We start from the raw sequence: 22441 nt of genomic DNA, 5'->3' as shown, positions 1-22441 counted from the left end.
TTTTTTTTATCAGAAAGATTGAAAAACTTTCTGGGATTCCTTTAGTCTCTTGATCAAATTCTGTTTTTTTTTTCATGGTACAGCAGTGTCACAATAAAAGCAGGTATAGAAAAAAGGGAGCAAATACAAAGATACACCTAACAGCTGTGACTAACAAAAGGAATATATTTCATTGCACAGTATTTCTTCTGAAATTTGCTCAGTTTATAGAATAAAAGGGGAAAAAAACCCACACCACAATAAACTGTAAATTATTCAATGAAATGAATGCACACTGTGTGTGCAGACTTTCTTTTCAGTCTTTTCTAAAAGAGCTGCCAAAAGTTCATGAAACTGTCATGCTCATAAATTGTTTAGCAGATCTGCTACACTCTTCTTGAAATAAATATGCTGGTATCCACAGCTTCAGCATTTGTTGAGATTTTAATATGTTTGTGGGGTTTTTTTCCAATTGCATATAGAACATTTGGCCTCTGTCAGAAATAGGACCACAAATAACATGTGCTGCTTAGTTAGGAGAGAACAGTGAGGGGGCTTGTACATATTTTTGGCAACAACTAATTCCACAGAATAGTAATATCCCATTGGTATGTGACAGAATCATCTAAAGGGTCATTTGGACATGCAGAAGATACCAGGTTTCAGGGTTAAATATTTTAATTTCATCAGGACTTTAAGTCCCTATTGGAAGTTGAGGAAAAAAAGACTTGTGACAGGACCCTGAGTCAGCCAGAACTTTGGGCAAAAAAATGCAGATCTTGCCTGAAGGTTAGGCTTAGTCAGGGACTTCATGAACTGTACCTTCTCATCTCTAGGAAGTTCTTCCTCTCCTCTCTGAGGTTTGGCTGCCAGATCATCACAAACTTTTCAAGGCTGTCTCTTGCCTGCCACATCTTCCCTTCTGTGTCCCTCCCTGAGCAGGGTCAGTGGCAGCCCAAGCAAAGGGGCCTCAGAAGGAAAGCTGCAGGAAACCTAGAGCCTCCCCCAGGGCTTTCACCTAAAAACCCAAAGAAAAATGAAAATATCCATCTTACAGGATTGCTGCCCTTTTCCTGTTCTAAAAAGGGAATTCTATTATTGCTCCATCTCCTGACTGGATGACTGACATAGCAAGTAGCAAAAAGTATTTGTATTAGTCAGCTGTACATGATGGGATGTTCTTTGCTAATCTCTACAGTAAAATAGAAATATCCAAAGCTCATACAAAGTTTTAAGTAAAGATTGATGTGGCATGCCAAAGATTCATCAAAATAGAGATGACTACCTCAGCCTCTGAAAGTTTTGTCCAGAAGGTCTGTTCCATTAAGAGAAATAGCTATTTCATTGCTTGCTTCAATTTGTGTGCAAATTTAATTACAGCAGACACACAGGCTGGGCCCCACAAACTGCTGGCATCTCACTTGTCAGAATGGGTGATTTTACTCTGAGTTTTCTTTGTTTGGGAAGCTTCAGCTGCTGGAGTGATCATGGCACTGAAATACTGGTGCTTTTCACAAAAAACCTTAAAGACGTGTCTCTTAAAAATTCCCCCTCAAAGTACTTGTTCAAAATACAAATTCAAAATACAATGAACATTTTCCAGTTGGGCATAATTTTTTTCATGGGAGATTAGTCTGGCACAGGCATTTATGAGAAACCTACCTCTCTACACCCAAGATCTTACTCTGGAACTAGATGTGTGAGATGTGTACTTTGATAGATTTTCTGATGCTAAAAAAGCTATTTTTCATAGCTAATATGCACACAACTCTTGCTGCTGGCTGTGCAAGGCCAGTTTTATAGCCCATGTGAATGGCACCTCCCAGCTGCTGTGTTCCTGCAGGTTCCACTGGCGTCACACACTTCTATTTGCAGTTGCTGTGTTGCTGACATCTCCATGGACCAAGCTGTTCATTGCTCATGAGCAATTCCTTCATGTAGGCACATGTGTTGTTTTCTTTATGTCAGAGTCCTTCAAAATACCAATTCCCAGGTTTCTGTCTTACTAAGTTTTTATAGGCCAGGATCTTTCAGGAGCACAACAGAAGTTGGTGAGACCCCGTGAGGGTTCTGGGAGGGTTATTCATGCACTTATGAGCCATCACATTTCTATCCAGCTGCTAAATATACTTTCACAGTTTTTCCTACTTCTACCTGCCTTGTTGTTTGTAAGAAAATATGTATCTTGTCACAACAGGGAAAACAATAAACAGATCTTCAAAGAAGGAAATCTTCTGGGATGAGGCATGAAAATCGCATGGATTTTTTTCCCTTTCCCCTAATTTTGCCTCTTTCACTTTTGCTCCCTGCTTTGTGTCAGCTTTTCAAAAGTAGAGAGTAGGTGAGGGGACTTAGCTGATCTTGCTGCTTACTTATCCAGGGTCATGACAGTGTGGATAAAGCAAACTCTGATGTTTATCCTAGAAATGGACCAAATGCTGTGTGTTCATTGGAACATCTGTGAGTTTGGCTCAATGACAAGTCCCAGAGCAACACAAGAAACCCAACATTTCCTCCTGCAGCCTAACATTGCTGATGTGTGTTTTATCAAATTAATGGTAAGAGGAATAAGACTTAATAGAAAACACACACACAAAGAAAAAAAAAACCACACAACTCAAAACAAATTCAAGCCTGAAATATTAAACTGAATTTCCATTATGAAAGTTAGCATGCAAGCTGAATAACAGAAAAAGAGAAATTAAGAAAATAGAACAGATTGTGTGATCTTAGAGCTTGAATGCCATTCTGCTGGTTTTGTAGTGTTTACAAAATCAGAGGTAGGAGATCAACACTGCTGTACTTTGGGACATGCAACACAGTGTTGCACTGAGGAAAAGGTTTGATTTATTATAGTCAGTATGATTCATTATTTAACAGCCTAGAAGTTTATGTGTGTTTCTGTGGCTTAATAATTTCAGCAACATTTCTCCATTGCATGTGGAATATAATGCAGGACTCGTAAGCATTATAAAGATTGTTCCAAGGTGGAATTGTTAGAGGTAATACCTTTTGTTGGTTCACATAGTTTATCCTTTCCTGGTGAGGTGCATACTGAGAATAATTGTGATTTTTCCATACCAAATTAGTAATTTGCCTACAACTACTTCACTCTTTAAAATCTGTATGTGGATTTTTACTGAAGTGAACCCACTGCAAATGAGAAAGGTGCCCACATAAGCATTCATAGTAGTAGACCATTATTTTGCTCTATTTTTACAAGTAAAAAATCTATTATAAGTCACATGTGAGATGAAGGCACAGCCCAGGAACCTAGCAACTGCTTAAGCTGAAACTTTATTTCAGAGATTCTTCTCTTACACCTTGCTGTTTTAACTATCTAAATCATTTACAGCCTGGTTTCAGTAACAATGAGCATCCAGAAATCCAGTTGTTGCCAGTGGGAGTTGCAGGTATTCAGAATATTTGATGGTCCTCAACTTTTGTCTCTGTTTCTCCCACTGTGAAATGGAGACAGCAGGTTCTTCAGAGGTTTGCCATGAGAGTAGTTAGTTGGGAGCCACAAAAGATGCTGAGGAGCAAAATGCCTGAGCAGTGTTACTGCACCATTTTCATGTTTAATCATTTCAGCAAAATCACCTCTTGTTTTTGGAAATACACATAAAATATGAAGCGTGAAAAACAACTCTGCATATTTGGTTACACTGCTTGGAAAAATCATTATTGGTCAGCATACCTGAAAAAAACACCTTTATAGGCTTTTAGGGAATTGTGAAGACAATTGAGCAACAAAACAAAAACAAGATTGTTTATCTGACTTGAGGTTTTGTATGGTGCATTTGCTGTGATTATCATGAATCTAAAGAAGGCAATTTCAACACTGAGCTTTTCAACCCTCAAGTGCCAAAATAAACAAAATTATTTAAGTGTACTCATGCTTATTTTTGCTATACATTTTTAATGAAGCAGCAATTGTCTGTATTCCACTGCTGAAAATCTTATACAACTGAAAGATTTTGAAGCACTAAAAAAGATCAAATGTGCAATAAAATGCTATGGCATTAGTCCATGGAAACACTGTGTATATTGCAAAAAGCAATATACATGAAAAAAGGATTGTTCATTGCTTTCATTAACTCTTTTGTGATTGGGGATAGAGGGCATTACTTTGTTGTGGTCTTTTTTTTAATTAAGCTGAGTTATGCCAAAAGTGCAGCCTAATCTACTTTTCACTGGTTAGAAGAATACATGCCCCAGAGCTATTGATGCTGTAGTCATGGGGAGAGTCTCAGAGAGTATTCCAGAAGGTGTGGAAATTTAAAGATAGAGCACTGATCTGTATCAATTTCCCAGAGCACATTCTTAAGGCTGTAATTAGTCAGCTCTCTGGTACCTGGAATAAATCAAGTAATGTTCTTGAAGTTGCTGATAAGGAATGGTGGCTTCTTTCCAGTGTTGTTTTTGGTGGAGTTAAATCACTGAACTCTGACTTTCTCTGAAGGTTTTTCATCCTGATAGAGCTGTTTTACTGGCTGAAAGTATGATCCCCATCCTCTGAAAGATTCAAGTTCTTCCTTCAGTTCTTCCACAGGATTTTTAAAGTTTCTTGGGAATTGCTGAGAATGATCACCAGGCTGCTCCAGGAATTTCCAGTCTACACCAAAACCAAGCAACTGAGGAATGCATTTGTTATAAAATACACCCTACTTTGTTGTGAGTGTGAAAATAAGTATTGTCTTGATTAGCATTCTGGGTTGCTTTCTTTTCAAGTGATGCAGATTTTGAAGATAAGGTTGAACTTTAGCACTTTACACAAAATACCTTAAGAACAAGAAATCAAAACCATGCATTAGTATTCCATAATTTTGTTGCCATCAAAATCATTTGGCTTTAATTTCCTTAAGTATATACAAGGTCATAATGCAGAAATCAAGTGGGAGCAAAAGAGTAGGATGTTAACTATCTAGAGGCTGAGTAGAAAAATGCATTTTCCTAAAATGTCATTAAGTTCTGCTGAATGTTTTTGGTTTACTCTGCCTGAAGGAGTTTGCCTTCAGATGCTGCAGGCACAGCTGTGCTAGAGCTTACTGTTGCAATGCGTTTCTTTCTTTGTCCAACAGAGATTTGGAAATCCATTTCCTATCTTTATATTCATATATGCATATGTTCATTTTTCAGTATATAAATGTAACTCAGATGATTGAAAAAGAAGAAACTGTCAGTACATATGATTTTGTAGCACAAAAAGATGCTTCCTGCAGAAGTTGCACCCATATATAATGCAAGTTTCATGTAAGCATGACTGCCATGCACCTGTGCCTGAATGCTGACAATTGTTAAAATTTCTGAATTGCTGTCTCTCAGCAAATTTGGGCTTTAAGAAGCTTTGTCATTTGAAAATCTACCTTTTCTAAATTAATGTTTCTAAATTAAAAATAATGATTTTAAAAAAACTTACTTTTTTGAGCTAGGTAGATTTTTTTTTGTAGCGAAATAAATCTGCTGGATTTTTTTTTTTTTGTAGAGACACTCTAAAAGGTCAATTTTCAGCTACTTTGATGAAGCTTTGTGGTGAATTTATGAAGGTAATGCAAGACTTCCAACTGCTTAGAGGATGTCATTATAAAATAAACGACAGCTGATCTAGCACCAGTGGCAACTTTGATTTCATAGAATAGTGATAGAATCACAGAATGGTTTGGGTTGGAAAGGGCCTTAAAGATCTTGTAGTTCCACTCTCTGCTGCCATGGGGAGATCTCCCTTTCTACTATCCCAGGTTGTTCTAAGCCCCATCCAACCTGGCCTTGATATCCAAGTACAATTTCATCAAAGTGTTTCCTATGTCATGCAAGTGACGTATTATAGGATAAAGTAAAATATCCCCTGAGCAAGGTACAGGAATGATAAATTATGTTAATATGTTATTCCCATTCAGATGATGATTTAGTATGATGCACCATGAGAAAAACTCAAAGTTTGATGTCATCTGGGGATAACAAGGTGTAAATCAAACTGACTTATGGAACAAAAGGTATTCCAGTGCCACAATTCACAAACAGCCTAAATTAAAGTATGCCAAGATACAGGAAAAACTACAAAAGTCTAGGAAGTGCAGTACTAAGGAGTGTGACTGTTGTAAAGGCCAGAAGCAGATCCTCAGTGTCTGTAAGCCAACATTAGACCAGTACAAACACCAGTATGAAACTGGCCTTGGCACTGGTGTGACTGGAGCTGCCATCAGGCTCAACAGTCAGGGCTGTGCTCTGGTGAGCTGCAGATGAGCGTGACATAGAAACCAGCTTGATGTTCAGTGCCCTTTGCTCAGGCAGCTGGCAGAGATCTGGGTCAATGTGGGTATCTGCAGGAAGGCTTGGCCACAGTCCTGCGCCAAACTATTCATCATCCAACAGATGGTTATCCTATTATTCAACAATTTGCATTCTGCCACACTGAAATGATCTATGGACGCTGCCACTGTGTCACTACACCAGATAGAAACATCAGAGAAGCTTTGTTGTGAAGCAGCCCTTGCTTGGACTGAAAACTCCTCTTGTACATTCATTTCTTTGGCAGTTTTTTGGCGATACATTTCATCTGTGTTTGCGCAGTCTGACAACACTGTGTTGCACCTTCTGCTGGACTCCATGATCCTTGTGTGTCTCTTGCTGCTCAGAAAAAATCTGTGAATCTGTGGGATACCTTCCAGGGTCAGAGGAGAGGGAAAAATTTATTTCTTTTATTTCTTTAAATAAAGCCCTGTGTCCTAGTGCTCTGTTACAGACATCAGCTGTATCTTCATGCCACAGGTACCCTGGTTCTCAGGCTGCCTTCTGCAACCTCTATAATAGAGCACAGCTTCTGATCTTCTGAGAATCTCCCCAGACACCATCACAATACCTCCCTTCAGCTTCTTGCTGTGCTCTTCCACTTCCCTGCTAAAGTTTAGATCCCTCCCATGCTCCTGTGGCCTCATGCAATATCAAATTGCTCATAAGCTATTCCACATCTCTATACCTGTCTCCCCAGTAGCCCAAATATTTGCCAGCTGGGCAACTTGTGTTGTGCCTGAAATTGTGCAACCTGATGGGCCATGGAGCTGCTGCCTGGACCAGAAGTACAGCAGCATCTTGAGGTCTTCCAGCAGGAGAAATACAGGCTCTCTCTCCTTTGCTTGGTACTGGTTTTCATTAAACACATCGGAATTAGGCAAGGGACCAGCTGTGTATTTGTAGAGGCCCAATGGTCCCTGAGATCTCTGCAGAGAACTGGCAGACACAAGACAGTGGGAGACCTGCATTTCCTAAAGTGAAATGCACCTCAGTGAGCAGGTGACAGTGCCAAAAGGGACACTAGAGACCATGTGGAGGTGATTTGACCTAGCCTTGGATGTCTTTCCCATGCTGCCTTCCCAGCAGCCATGCTTTTTAAATTCCCTGGGCTTGGCTGGCAGACAGATGCGCTGGGGTGCAGCTGGGGCTTGTGCACTTTGTTTCTGTGGAAAACCAGCAGGGTGGCACTGGGAGCATTTTGGCCTGTTGTGGGAAAATGGCTGTTATCACCCTCTCCTCTGCTGAACCTCACTGCCCACCCTGCCTTGGCAAAGCCTTCCTTGTCTTTGTCCCTCTGTCCCCAGAGGGGAAGGCAGGACACAGGGCTCAGTGTTTGACACATCCCTGGTCCCTGTCATGCTTCTTGATCCATGGCCCTGGACTCAGCTGCTTCTCCTTCATCCGCAGCTGTTCTCCCATCTCCCCTTCAATATATGAACCATATTTTTATGCAGCATGGGATGATTTAGACATGAAACTTGCATGATTCCCAGCAGTCTGGGAATACTTTTATTCCTTTTTTTTCCTCCTAAGCCAATTATTTATTGCTGATGAAAGATTTGATACTAAAATCTTTACAAGATAGTGTTGCGTCTCTGTGGAGCAAACATAAGACCTCCACATGCTCATCCAGGAGTCAGCCCCCACTCTCAGGGCAATACTTTTACAGATTCTTGTCCTTAGTATGCAGTGCTTTCTCCTTTGCTAAAACTTACTAAGAGTAGAATTGATTATTTCCTTTTTTCAAAAGGTTTGGTCACAAAAGATATCCATAAACATGGTAGAGACATAGGAATGTAGTCATAGAACCAACAACAAAAAATGACTCATAATGCTTCAGATACCCATCTACAGTTACATTCTTTCACATCAAAGAACACCTCACTTCAGATGACTTCCTTTAAAATTAACTTTTTTAATATTTTTAACCTTCTTTTCCCCCAGAATTCTGTTGACATGTGCATCATTAACTTCTTTTCCAGTGACACTGTTAACAGTGTGCTTATATTTCACCTGCAAAGAAACTGAGATGATGGGAAGAGAGTAAAGGCCTAACTGAGACAGCTGCAATGGTTGTGAGCTCCAAAGCATGAATCCAAAAAGCAAACAAGCAGGAGATTCCAAGGAGGAATTCCTGATTCTCTGTAATAAGTGCACATGCTGTGCACACGATGCATTCTCAGTTCAGGTTATTGAGCTTTCAGCAGTGTGGCTCAAAGACTTCTTTAAATCAGAGGCAGGTCTTTGTATGTAATACCCTTCACAAATATTTCTCCTGTAAGTTTACCTAGTAGCTTTTGGAAAGGTTTGGATTTTTAGAGTCTGTAACATCCTGTAGCAATGTGTCTCTTAAAATTTTTTTTGTTAACATTTTTAATCTGCTGCTTTCCACTTATGTTTGATGTACTTTGGATCTATTCTCTCCATCTATTATCTGATCCATTATATTCAGGGTTTTATAGACCATTCTTACTTTATTTTATCCTGTACCTTTTATCACCTATTCTGTCTGTTAGTTTCAATGCGTCCTTTTGGAATGAAGGATCAAGACTGATCAGTAAGCAATAGGCAGGAATATCCTAAGTTTCAACAGTGCTGTGCTTCCTCCTTTTCCTGATTATTTTTACAATTTCATTCCATTTTTCCCTTCACTCTGCTTTTGAGCAGGGGGTTGATATTGTTATAGAGCCAACTCTGTGCTGTAACCACAAGATCTGTTTCATGACAGCTTAGTACAGTTGTGTTATTTGTTATGTAAACTCAGGAGGATTTTAATCTGTGTGCATCACTATAACACTGAATTTTGTGACATTTTTATCATTTTTCAATTCAGTATCATAAGGTTCTTCAGCAAACTTTTGTGGTAAATCCTCATCATCTTTACTGCCATGAATACTTTTGGATTTCTAGAACAATTTTAGATGTTCCTAGTTCAGCCTGTATTATAGATTCTGCATACACTGCCAGCAGGACATGAGCATTGATCTCTGGGGGTGCCACTCTAAAAACTGACCTTTTCTTCCTGACTGTTTCCCATCTTTTGACCAGCTACTTATCCATGAATTGACTGAAACTTAAATAACCAGCCAACTCCTTCAGGATAAAATGAGAAGTGACCTCACAAAAATGTGAGCAGAAAATGTAATCCATCAGTGACTAAGCTATTAATTCTCCTCTGCACTTCTTGATGTAGCTGGGATGAAAACTAAAGCAGTGATACTTGCAGAGTAGCTCAGCCTCATAATAATTCTGATCATCATCCATGTGTGGCACTGCAACTCTCAGAAGAGAAGCCTAATTTTCATGGTGTTTCCAACTTGTTTCTGGAATAAATTTTGAAGAAACCCTAGGTAAATAAGAGCAAGCTGTATGTTAATTCATATCTAGGTTCCTACATTCTCTCGAGAACAGCATCCCAAATAATAGAATATGAAAATGTTTGCTGTAGACAGTACTATAGCCTATATGGTGTTAATTTTACACTTAGATCCATTTCAGTTTGTTCTCACTTTCTGAGCTCCCGGATGCTTCTGAGTTTTTACTGGCCACTTCAAATGGTGTGGTAGAGAAGGAATTACAGCAAGGTTCAGGGGCAGGGCAGAGGAATGAATTATCTGGGCACTGTGGCAGTGCAGAGAGAGGCCACTTGATTCCTGAAACTTAGGAAGTGTTTGCTGTGCATGTCAGCTCGATACGAGTGTGGAAATCACTAGCTGTGAAATCGTTAATGATGGATAATAACATCCAGTGTTCAAGCAGTGCATGGTAACAGTTTATTTTTGATCCAATAATAAATACTTCATGAAGCCCTGGGCAAGGCAGGGGCATCATTTCAGAGAGGAGCCTTCCTTGATGCTTTTAAGAAAAGATAGTGCCTGGTAAGTTCTTTTTTGTTTTCAACTTAAATTACTTGAGTTTAGAGAAATATTAGTATTTGGTAATTCAGTTCTGCTGGAAGAATGGACCACGTAGCAAATTCCTTTGTTGCAGAGTTGTGCAACGTAAGGCATCCTTCAAATAAGCATCTCAGAACCAAAAAAAAATCCTTTTCACCTTATCCATTGACTTTGGTAGGACTCCTTGTGTAAGCAAAGTGGATGGGCTGGATGTGCAGATTGAAGGACTCTGGAGGAGTAACTCTCAAGAAATTGGTTACGGCTGTAATGTGAGCTGTGCTGACACAGCTGGCAGATAGCTTGAAATTGATGCTCTTGAAAAGAGATACATCTTTGCCAGAAATATTAGTTTCAAGAAAAAATGACTTTTTTTCCTGTCCTTACTGTCAAATAGCACTGTAGTTTCTAAACTGGGTTTGGTAGAGATACATGCTCCCCATATTTAATTTCAGAAGAGGAAAGGGTTTCTCTGTGACCAAGAGCCAAGCACACAATACTGTAAAATGCATTCTTAATCCTAAAGAAATGTGAAGTCCCACTCTCTAAAACAGTGTGAGACTCCTCATTACCTTTCAAAAACCAGTCTCAAAGAAGTTTTACAAAATACTTGTGTTTATTTGTCTTTGCACACTTGACTGGTTCTCACCAGCACTCGGAGGACATCAGCAGTCCTCACTAGCCTGCCTGGCCTATTTTCAAACCTAACAACTATTTTAGAATTAATATTTCTGGTAAAAAACTTATCTATTTTCAATGAGCACCTTGTAGATAAAGGCATCCTGTCTGACAAGAAAAGATGTATAATCCAGTTAGTTACACAGACAAGAGGCAATGGTATCAACCACTTGTTGGGAGTTCTTTGTCACTGTATAATGTTCCTTAAACTGCCCTGTCAAGAAAATAAGAAGGCAGGATAGATGTAAATGGTCAAAAATAATCTCTGCCATTTCACTTATGTGGATTTTGAGGGTCAGAACTATGCATTTTTCTCAGCCTTCTTTACTATCTCTCAGCCCAAGGTAGGATCAGTGCCTCGAGGGAGGGGCTGAAGGGCAAGGGGCTGCTGAAGGGCTTTGTTTCAAAGGAAATGAATGCTGCTGCCACTTCTAATGAGAATCTCCACTGTATTAGAGAGTGTTTCTGATTTCATAATTCTTTGAATTTTAGCAAAGTCAGAGCTAAAAGGTGACAGGGTAGGATATATCTGCCTTGCTGGAGGTTTGCATATGTGTGCAGCACTACTCAGGTCATCCATCTCATGGCCTTCAGGAAGACGAAATGACAGGATGGTGTGGAGTATTTTGGAGAAGCACCCTGATTCACCTCTGCTGGTTAATGTGAAGTATTTCTGATGATCTCTGGACAGGCATTCTATCTTGTCTGCTGTAATTCTGCCAGTATCTTCAGTGCTGATTCCTTCCATCCATCAAGAGCTTTCCCTCTTTTGGAAGACACAAATAGATGTGCAGTGTAGAGGTTAACAGCCACTAAAATTAACATACTCTCAAAACCATAAATAACTTGTTCTGAAAATTTGAATAGCTAACTTAGGGGGGAAATCAAGTTCCACATATCTAACTTCAGCATTGTTAATCAGGACAATCTTTTCTTTTGAAAGAAAATTAATATTTTCCCAGAGATTAAAAGCAAATTCAGTCTTTTTGAAATTCAGAGGGGTTTATTCATTTCAGTTCTGAGTGAAATGAGACTGGTAGAACCAACTGGAATTGGCATAATGAGCACAAATTCTGAAATGCTTTTGCAGAGCAGTTTAGTTATCTTGCTATGTAGTTTCTCTGGTATTTCAATAGGCACTTTTCAATAGGCACAACAGAAGACTGTTGATAGTACTGAATAGTTCTAAATTATGATTTGAGGATGTTAAATTCTGACTACTTGTAGCATTGCACATTAAAAATTTGAGCATCAAATAAAAGCATCACTCTAGTGAAGTGGCAGAAGGTTTTTGTACAGAATGATGAATTATGTCCAATATTTAAAACTAGTCTCTTTCATTACTCGTGTCTCTCTTCACTCTGAAGTTCTTTTTTCCCCGTTTCTGTCACTGAGGTAAAGACAGGTGCTCTGCTTGTGTCTTGGAAAGTGATTGCACGATTCAGTGGCACTGCTCATGAAGGAGCAGTAACTGACAGATGCACAGGAATTCCTGTGCCAGATCAGACTAACAGTGCACACAGTTCAGCATATTTTTCCCAAAATCAGACAGTTCTAGATGCCTGTGCATCTGGATCTGATGGGTTTGCACCTCAGCATTTGGGAGACCTGCAGCCAGCAGTGTGACAGTCCCTCTGAAGTGTCTGTCATTCCAGGAAATGCAGAAGAGGCTTTTCCACAAAAAAAAGGCATTTTTCACACCTCTGGGGCACAGTCAGCCTGATGCACTCACTGGGTTTGCTGCTGGCTGCTCACACACACCTTGCCTTCAGTTTTTCACCTCAGGCTCTCAGTGCTATCGCTCCTCACTTTAATCAGCTCCCAGGGCATGCCAGAAGTTCTGAGATCACAAAGGCTTCCTCTTTTGTTTCTTCACATCACACATTTCGAGCTTGCTGATGCATCCCCACCTTTTTTTTGGTAGAATCATGAGCTGTACCTGCCAGCTACATTGTTCTGCTGGAGTTTGGAAATATGGTTAGATTTTTAATTAAAGGAACTGTTAATGCCTCCTGCTTTTAAACACATGTCTAACATGTACAATAGGAAAAGAAAATCAAACTGGAGAAAGCAAAAATGCAGCTGTGGCCACACAAGACATCATAAGCTCTTTTTGGTGGTGTGAGCTCAGAGATGGCACTTGGTGAGGAACTGTCTCTCTCTCATGCGTAGCCTGAGGTAAAGAATGAGGTGTTCTGCACCACGGAGTTCCAGTCCTGCCTTTAAATGGGTGGCAAACTGTGCTGTTGTCAATTCTGCAGGGAAAGCCAGTGTCTCAGTAGGCGTGGTTGAGGGGGTAAATTTCATTTCAAGGGCTCATCTCTGAACAGTTCTACAAGCTAAGCAATGTGAACCTAATATTGTAATTCCAAGGGGAGTCTTATGCTGTGTGGTAAAATTGCTTATTAAATTACAATCACAAAAAAAAATCAGGAGATAGGCACTGTTCAGCTGGCAGCATACAGGGGAAAAAAGGCTGAATTCTAATTATTTGAACAGTGGAGTTAGTGTTATTTCACTGTGTGAAAACAAAATTAGGTTATCGCTGATATCATTATTAATGTATGAGATGAAGCAGAAAAACAATTTGTTTCCTAACACCCATTCTGCCCCTCCTTCCCACCCCCTCCCCCAAAAAAAAAAAAAAAAAAAAAAAAGAGAGAGAAAATAACCTAAAAGCAAAAAGGGATTTCTAACATAGGCAGCTCTGAGAAATCTCATTGCTATAGCAGCAAAATGTAGATGATTTATCAATTATCTTAATTTGAAGGTGAGGCATTGTGCAAACAGTAAGTATTACATTTATTATTTCCCCAGTTAGATTAAAATATAAAAAAGCATATCCAATATCAGTAACACTCAGTAACACTGTTTATTACTCTAATCAGAAACAGGAAATATATTTTCAGCCATTCTAAACCTTAGGTGTTCTTTTATTATGCATGAGCAGCTATTACTACTGTTCAGTCACACATGTTCCTTAAGGTACTCATATTGCAATCTCCACCTTCTGAATGCCTTTCAAATAAATAAAACAACTTTTTTGCATAAAAATATATTCTGCAACCATAATTAAGTATTGAAATTCACATTTTCATGAATATAACTATTTCATACATGAGATGAATCCATTGTAAAAATTTTAGAGGTTTTTAGAGCCAGCACAAAAGTGTTTCATTTTACATTACAACTCTGAACACATCTTATGCCCTTGAAAGTGAACTGCCTTGAATTTTGTTAAGATTCTATTCTTCATTCTCATTTTCACACTCAATGAGCCGCTACTGTTTCAGTCCAAAAGGGATCAGTCAGTGAAGCTGTGTCATGAAAGTAGTTATAGAGTCTGATAAGATTCTTTAAAACTCATTTTTATTTAGCCAGGAGTCACAAATCTAGCTGCAAACACTGCTCAAGATGTGCCCTCTCTTTTGAGTATCATTTGAGAATACAAAATCAGATTTAAGAAAAGGATACAGTGTAAAGATAGTTTTCCTGTTATGTTATCCATACTATTTTAAAAGTATTAAAAGTAAAATCTATAAATATCCAAATGCCTTTGATTCATGTGTATAATTTTGTCTTTTACCTACAACTAGATATTTAATTATTAACATAAGAATTTCATTAAAATTAAAAAAAAATAAGCTATTAATAAAACTCACCAAAACAGGAATCTGTCTGAGGATGGAATTACATAAGTTTGGTGATAAAATGTTTATAAGAACTAAACCCAGTCCAGTAGAAAGGACAAGGCCCATAACTCTGAGGTGTGAAGAGATATTTTTGGAGCATCTTTTACAGTTAGACCCTAAAACTCTCTGTTTGTCAGATGCATCCTTTTGGTTTGTGTAAGGTGCACATTTGGTTTGTGTAAGGTGGCATTCAGTAGCTGATTTTTCCACTACCTCAGGGAGCCTGGCCTTGCATATTCCATGAAAAGACCACTGAAACCAGACTGGGAGATCAAACACCAAGTGCTCTTACCCAATTTCTTTAGAAAGTATAAATAAATATTTCCTGGAGAAGAGACAAGAAATCAGTGTGGCCTTTCCTTGGAGAATTTCCTGTTACAACTCTCTTTTGTCCCTCTGTTTCTTCAGTCACATTCCCAAAAAGCATTTTAATTGCTTCTTAAGTGGAACAGCTGTACCAGGAGGGGACCAAGGGCATCACACACTGCAGTGCTGGTGAGGGCAGGTGGCAGCAGGTGAGGCACAAAGTCTTTTGCACCTCTGACGTGCCAGATGAGTGATCTGAGCACCAGGATAATGGATAAAGAAAAGGCACATAGTGGAGATACTTGGGCAAAAATATAAAAAATACATTATTAGTGCTTAAATCAGTAAGTGATTTACCAAATGCAAGGAAGCAAAGGCTTTGAAAAAGCAGCTGCAAAAAGATGTAAAAATGTCCAAAGGACATCTTGGCCACTTTCATACAATATAAATGTTAACCATGCATTTTCCATCAGCAAGGAGAGCGTGGCTGAGTGGCACATCCCCAGACACAGAGCCTGGATTTGGAACAATTTATTGCTAGAACAAACAGCTTCTCAACCAGCCAAAGTCAGGCCTCAACAAGACTCAGATAATTTTTCATACATTCAAAGCAAATTAGCAGAGATTTACATACTTGTTTTTAACTGTGGCCTCTCTTCATTGCCAAATGGACGTTCTAGTTCATTTCCTCTTTTGTTTCAGTCAGAAATACAATTATAACACTGAGCAGAATCTATTACTGCTTGTTGAAAGCAACTTCTGCCGAGTGAGCTCAGCTCTACTGACTGCCTCCTTCTACCATCTAGTGGCACTTTGCATATACTGCTTTTCTCTCTCCAAAGAGTTCAGTGAGAATGATAATAAATGTACACTCCTGAAAAAAATACACTTTTGAAATGACCAATGTACCTGGAGAGGAAATACCTTTTTTTTTTTTTCTGAGATGGAAAAGTAGTTTTCACACAGAAACTATTTATGAGAAAATAGAAAGGATTCAGTGATGTAAAGTACTTATGTCAAAGAAAAATTCTGCATCCTGTGGTCTTGTAAACGGTAAGTTAGGTTTGTTGATTGATTTCTTTTGGGTTTTTTTGGTGAGAGAGCTTGGATTTTAAGTTGTAGGCTGCAGAATTACACTGAATATCCTAAGGAAATGCCTATTTAGAAGCATACTTGCTTTGTTTTCTACCTGGATATTTAAAGGGCGTAACAAAAATAAAATATATCATCAAGTGTAATGCTTTGAAGGCATAGAGAACACATATAGTTTCTTTCCTGATTGTACAATTTTATTAAGAGCTTTCAGTGCTCAGTTTTGCAGTAGATGTTTCTGTTTCATTTAGGGAAAAAGCTTAAATGTCAATGAACTAGGAATTTAAGGCTTGGGATGTTTTCAATCAAAATGCATGTCCTGATTATTTATATGACTGAACAAACAATCATTTCACATGCTTTCTGCTCTTTGAACTGGGTTGTTTTCACAAAGTGCAGGTATTGGCGAATTAGAGATGAAATCAGTTTTTCTTCAAATTCCATAAAAAAGGCATATTTCTTCCTTTCTACTTCCAGCAAATTGACACAGCAAACTGATGGAAGTCAGAAAGTAGAATATCAGAATCCAGGGGTTTTTTTTTTCCCTTTTCTTTTAAAACATGTGTTACTCTGTATCCTAATCAGTTGACAAGTTTTCATCCTGTTTCCAGGGTGGAAAGATCCCCATCAGGTGGACTGCTCCCGAAGCCATCGCTTACCGCAAGTTCTCCTCCGCCAGCGACGCCTGGAGCTACGGAATTGTCATGTGGGAGGTGATGTCCTACGGAGAGAGGCCCTACTGGGAGATGTCCAACCAGGATGTGAGTGCTGCCCAAAATTCATCTGCATCTTTTTCAAATGTGTTTTAAAAGTTATTGCCACTCCCTGCCCTGCTTTGCTGTCTCGTTTTCTTCTAGGCTAGAATCTCAATTTTAAAAAAGAACAAAATTTCTTCTAGCATAATTGAAAGCTTGTTCTAGAAGAAGAAATATGGGAAAGGGAAAATGGTAGGGTTTTTTTCTCTACCACAATTTAAGTTTTCTCAAATTCTCTTGTTTGATGGATCCCTGTGACAGCTCAAACTGGTATACTCAGTCTTCACACCAGCCATCAAGCTCTGTGTCAAAATGTGGAATATCAGCCAAGCCACCTTAACCTCTCTCATATATGTGCCTGGAATATTCCTGCATTGGTTCTGAGGAATTGACAAGACTTTCCCAGATGGCTGTTTTTACATTGTTGCTAAGTTATTCAGCTGTTCAAGTCTGGTTGCTTGTTAAGGCTGATCGGTCATTTGGGGATAAGGATCTGAGAGAGATTTTAATTTTAAAAAATAATTTCACTGTTTCAGGAAGAAAAGGAAAGAAGCAACCAAACCTGTCAGAAACAACAAAAAAAAATACTATCACAAACCTCTCCATTTAGAGTATATTAAATCAGCTACAGCATGAAGATAGCATCGTTTAATTACTCCTACATTCAAAATAAAAGTGTCTGTTAATACAAAATGATGCTGCAGGCCCTACTGCTGCCAATTGCTGGGGGTTTTCCCTGCAGTTCAGCAATTCCCAACACAAAGGACTCCTTTTCTCCTGCCCAGAGGATTTCAGTGCCAGAATGTGAGCAGTGAGCATCTGTGACCTTCTACATACATTTAGTCACTTCAAGTGTCATTGGGAAATTTCAAGTTATTAGACATAATGTAAAGTTTATTTTACTGGATATTGGGACCGTTCTTTTAGTACAGTAATTGCCCTGAATTCACTTGGGCTTATTTTGCAGACATAATAAGACTTTCAAAGGTCGGTGGTACTGTACAGATGGCAGGGAAAACAACAGAGAGGGATGTGCCCTAAACAGATTCATAAAAGATACAGGATGCAAACAACAGTTAATAAAGTCTTGCATGGGTATAGTCAGAGGTTCTGCTACATCAGAATGTCTGTTGACATGACCATTAAGACACTTACTGAGTTTTGATCATAATAAAACCCTTCTCTAGATAGAAATTAAAATATTTCTTGAATTGGGTGGATTTTGTTAGTTGAACCAAAAGTTTTCCAAGTATAAACTCTGCAGAACTGGGTCTGGTTTGGGGTTTTTTTCTCATTCCATTACCAATTGCTTTTCTTATTATACAGCTTTGGAAAATGAATTCACTTTTTTTTTTAGACCATGGCTAAGTAAGTGATGATCACAGCTGATGAGAGAAGTTTTAAACTGGTACGTGCCACCTAACTAAACCCAGTCTGGTGTTCAGAGACTACAGCTGCTCACAGGTATCCAGAATGACTCAACACCTCTGCAAATCCAGCATCCTCTATTTATATTCCCATGCAAGGATTTGGAAGCTGAACTTACGGAAACCGAGTTGCAAAATGCTTCTCATAAAATTAATACTGTACATATAATAAATTTAAGCCTCTGCATAATGCAGAGGCTTAAAAATATTGCTAAGTTTGAGAATTGCTCTTGTTTAAGTAAATAACCATTTTATTATTGTGGTAAGTCACTTCCAAACTGTGTTGGTGCTGATTAATGCACTTCTTAGATGTGTGGCAGGCACCAGAGGTGCCCATTAATTAGGGCTGCTGCACAGTCTGTCGTGTCTTATTGCTTAATTAATAAACATTAGCCAAGATATTGAACTTTCCAAGGAAACTAGTGTACTGATGAACAGATTGTGCTAAGAGTCTGGCTTGCTAATGCTCATGTGAGGGAAGGAAGATTTATATTCCATGCATTTGGTTTGTAGAACAGCTGTGAGTGAAGTCTACTGGGACACCTGTTAGAGGCCACCGTATAAATTAATGCATGTTGCAGAGCTGCAGTATTCAAAAAGAAGGCAAAAAATGAAAAGAATATTTAATGGGTTCTAATTGGTATGCAAGGAAACTACTGTAGCAAACAGAATAAAACTCCTTACATTCCTGAAAGTTTCTTGTAATACTGAAAAAAACCAACTTATCCTAATATAGCTCTTTCAACTCACAGATATCAAAACACTTGGCAGGCGCCTGGGATTGGCTCTGCACCATGAGGCAGCAGCAGCTGCCTCTCCCTCCTGGTAGATTTTTCAGATGTCAGGAGGACACAGGGACAATGTCCCTCTGGACTCTCTTCTGTCTCAGTCTCATTAAAAAAGCTGTCAGTTAACTTTTGAAAGCAAGAATCCCTGTTACTATTAATAATGAAACTATCAGGAAGATTACAGCTTCATTTTCAGATGGCATTTTTGCCAGTTGCCAATTAATTTGAAATTGCACATGTATAAATTTTGTGTAGAAGGAGAAGAATAGAATATTGCTCAGACAGTAGAAACTGCTCAATCATAACCAATATGTAATATTAACTCTGTTAATATTCAAACTTCACAGCTACGTCTAACATCAAGCAAGCTGTTGCAGTGCCCTTCCTGTAGATGCAGATTTCATGATTGATATGGTGCTTTGTCAGCCTTAAACTGACAAGGGGAAAAGGCATTTGAGAGGAGTAACTGTAAAATCTTTATATTTTTTTTAATATACAATTTTCTTTTACTAAGAAAAACTTAATGCTTCTTCCCGTTTAGGTACATGGATATCTGATTTTTCTGAACAGAGAGAGATGGGTGCTATGCACATGGTAGAGCAAAATAAATATATAAATAAATAAGGAACTAAAATGCTCTAATTCTTCCTTTGAGACTTGATTCCCATTGCAGTATTAGACACTTATCACATCTTTACTCTTGCTTCTTAGAATCTAAAAATAATACTTGCCTCACAAGGGATACTAATGAGGCAATATTTCCAGTTTATTTTTTAAATGTGCTGGTATTAATGAGAAATTGTAATTATCCCAGTACCAGCTGGCATTTCTCTTCATACTGAAATGTTCCTTTTGAACAAGAGAGGAAACAAAATGCACTGTGACTTCATTTTCAGAGATACGTTAAAATAAAGTGTGGCAGAGAAAATATATCTGGAAATTTATGGTTGCTTTTGGGTTTTTCCTGAATAAATTACTTCAGCAAAACCTCATCAGCCCTCTATTGTTGTGTTGAGCAAATGCTATATATCTCTGAAAAGTAGAGCAGCTTTCCTGTTGCCTTAAAAACAAAATACATTTCATATATTCCACATTTGCAACAGGCACAGTTAAATGTAAAAAAAATCAGTATCTGCATTTCTGGGCTGCTAAGGATGGCCAGTACCAACTAAGCTCTGCCCCTCTCTGTCAGACTTCTGACAAACTGCTTGAGAGACATTAATAATAAATGGAAAAACAAATGTGAATAAAATTCCATGCATGTGGTTGAGTTTTGCCCATCCTGAGACCGTGGGGGCATTTGTATCACTGGGAGGCAAGGTTCTGAAGGAAATATTTCCCTGGCAATGGGATGGTGGTATTTTTCCCTGTAACAGCAGCATGTGCATTACAGGACCAGGTCTCCTGTGTTTATAAAACAGACCAGCAGCTGTGAGCAGCTACAAAAGGCTGGTTCCATTTCCTGCCATGCCATCAAGGGGAGCTCAGGTCCTAAGGTGGCTTCCTTACTCTTATTTTATTTACATAATGCTTGCAGCATAAGCATTAGGCATTGCTGAGCAGAGCCTGCATTAATTCAGAATTCAAATAGAGAACGGGGATATATTCCAGGATAATAAGATTGAATATATTGAAGCCAGAGCTGGTGCTGTAAAACATTGATTTGCTGTAAACAGTTTAATGTAACCCCTTCCAGCTGCATTAATATGTCTGCAGCATGTACATACATCTGTGTGAAAATGATTGATGTCTCCTTGCAGCTCAGTGGGTATCAGTGCAGCAGGTATGTTCCTCCTAAGTGCACTGTATGGTTATAAATATTGTGTGCAATCATTTCTACATTAGAAAACATTTAGCATTGGCTGGATTTTTATGTGGGAGGGTTATGCATGTGTGGTAAGGCTGGTCTTTTTCCTAGCTTCATTTTTGATCAGCCACTGACTAGGTTTGCATTCCTTTTCACACAAAAAATAATCCTGACTGTGTAATTTGTAACATCATCCCCACTGCTACTACCACTCATTGCAGAACCTCCTGACCTTCCCTTGTGTTTTTTAAAATCAAACCTTTTATAGGATGAATCCATGTAAGCTGTTATGAATCCATGAAGCTTTCTATGGAACTTAGCTAGTTTTGCTAACTCCTATCAAGCCAGGCTGCTACTCTTTTCAATCAATGTTTTTTGCTACCTGTGTTACTTGGATCAACATGTGATTTACATGATTTTCATACATGTGATTTACCTGTGGCAGCAGCTCTGCTTCTTTGAATCTTTACCAAACACACTTTCTGTATCTGCTGAATCTGAATGTCTCACTCACTTTAGGGTAATACCATGATTTTATTAACTTTTGTTTAGTCACAAACATCTCAGACATCCAGGTTTCTGAGGGAGACTGCAAAATAACATTGCTGTAACTTGGTGCGGGGGCATTGTCAGAATTAATCATACTCTAAGGATCAGCAGAAACATGTGAATACCAAGTAAATTGTCAGGTGCCACAATGTGTATTTGTGGTGCTTGATTGTATTGGGGTATTACACACAAACACTGTCAAAATGCAAATATTAGAGCTTGGTGGGATGCAGTAGCCATACCAGGTAAATTTGTGGCCCCCTGAAGTGAAAAATAATGGTGGTATTGGTGAATTCTTTATTCCCCTTCTGCTTTCTTAGCTGTTTGAGGGGATGACCAGTGAACCTAAAAAAGTTCCTACTGTGTTTTATATGCCTATAAAATATTTCCTGTCTCCTCTGGTCACGCCCCTGCCAGTCCTGATTCCCTGAGTGAAGCCCCAGCAATGCATAAAGTGAGGGTGGCTGTGCCATGGATAATTTATCATCCCTGGTTTCTAATTAGCAGTGTCACACTGTCCTTTCAGTATTTAATGCCTGGTAACCATACAGATTGTATTTCTGTAGGTTATACTGTCCATTGAAGAGGGCTACAGGCTTCCAGCTCCCATGGGCTGCCCAGCTTCTCTTCACCAGCTGATGCTTCACTGCTGGCAGAAGGAGAGGAACCACCGTCCCAAATTCAGTGACATTGTCAGCTTCCTGGACAAGCTGATCCGCAACCCCAGCACCCTTCACACCCTAGTGGAGGATGTCCTTGTGTAAGATCCTTTTGTTACATTCTGCTTTTTCATAACACATGGTGGCTCTCATTATGTGGTTTAAGGCATTAAGTAGGGTTGGAAGAACCACAAAGTTCTGAGTTCATAAAGTCATGCAGGTTCAAGTAATTTTAAGCTCCTTTTAAGGTTTGCTTCATTGTTAATACACTGTTGTACAAGGAGGGTTTTTTCTCAGGCCATGCAGATTATATTAGGCTTTTTTATTATTATTTTTTGTCTGAGTTCTGTTTGTGCACTATCTATCCCTAATCTTTGTGAATCTCTTTGTTCTTTTTGTGTGTATGTGTGTTTTGCCTATGTGCTTGTTTTCTCTTTGTAATTTTTTTTCTCCATTCAGCAGCCTGTCTCTCCATCTGACAGTGCTCAAGCAATTTGTGAACTGCCTTGGAGTAATATCCTGCAG

General features: G+C 38.8%; 1 protein-coding gene across 4 annotated transcripts in view; it reads left to right on the top strand.

Moving 5' to 3' along the window:
- Positions 1-22441, top strand: part of EPHA6 (EPH receptor A6) — a 374340-nt gene that overhangs the window by 337117 nt on the left and 14782 nt on the right. For all 4 annotated transcript variants that reach the window (XM_036388927.2, XM_036388906.2, XM_036388943.2 and 1 more), the window contains 2 exons: positions 16543-16692; positions 21824-22017. In XM_036388927.2, coding sequence (XP_036244820.1) covers positions 16543-16692; positions 21824-22017 — 344 coding nt within the window. The remainder of the gene's footprint in view (positions 1-16542; positions 16693-21823; positions 22018-22441) is intronic.

This window comes from Molothrus ater, chromosome 2 (genome assembly GCF_012460135.2).
Source record: "Molothrus ater isolate BHLD 08-10-18 breed brown headed cowbird chromosome 2, BPBGC_Mater_1.1, whole genome shotgun sequence".
Taxonomy (NCBI): Eukaryota; Metazoa; Chordata; class Aves; order Passeriformes; family Icteridae; genus Molothrus; species Molothrus ater.
The sequence above is the reverse complement of the archived record's forward strand: the minus strand, read 5'-3'. Positions and strand labels throughout refer to the sequence as shown.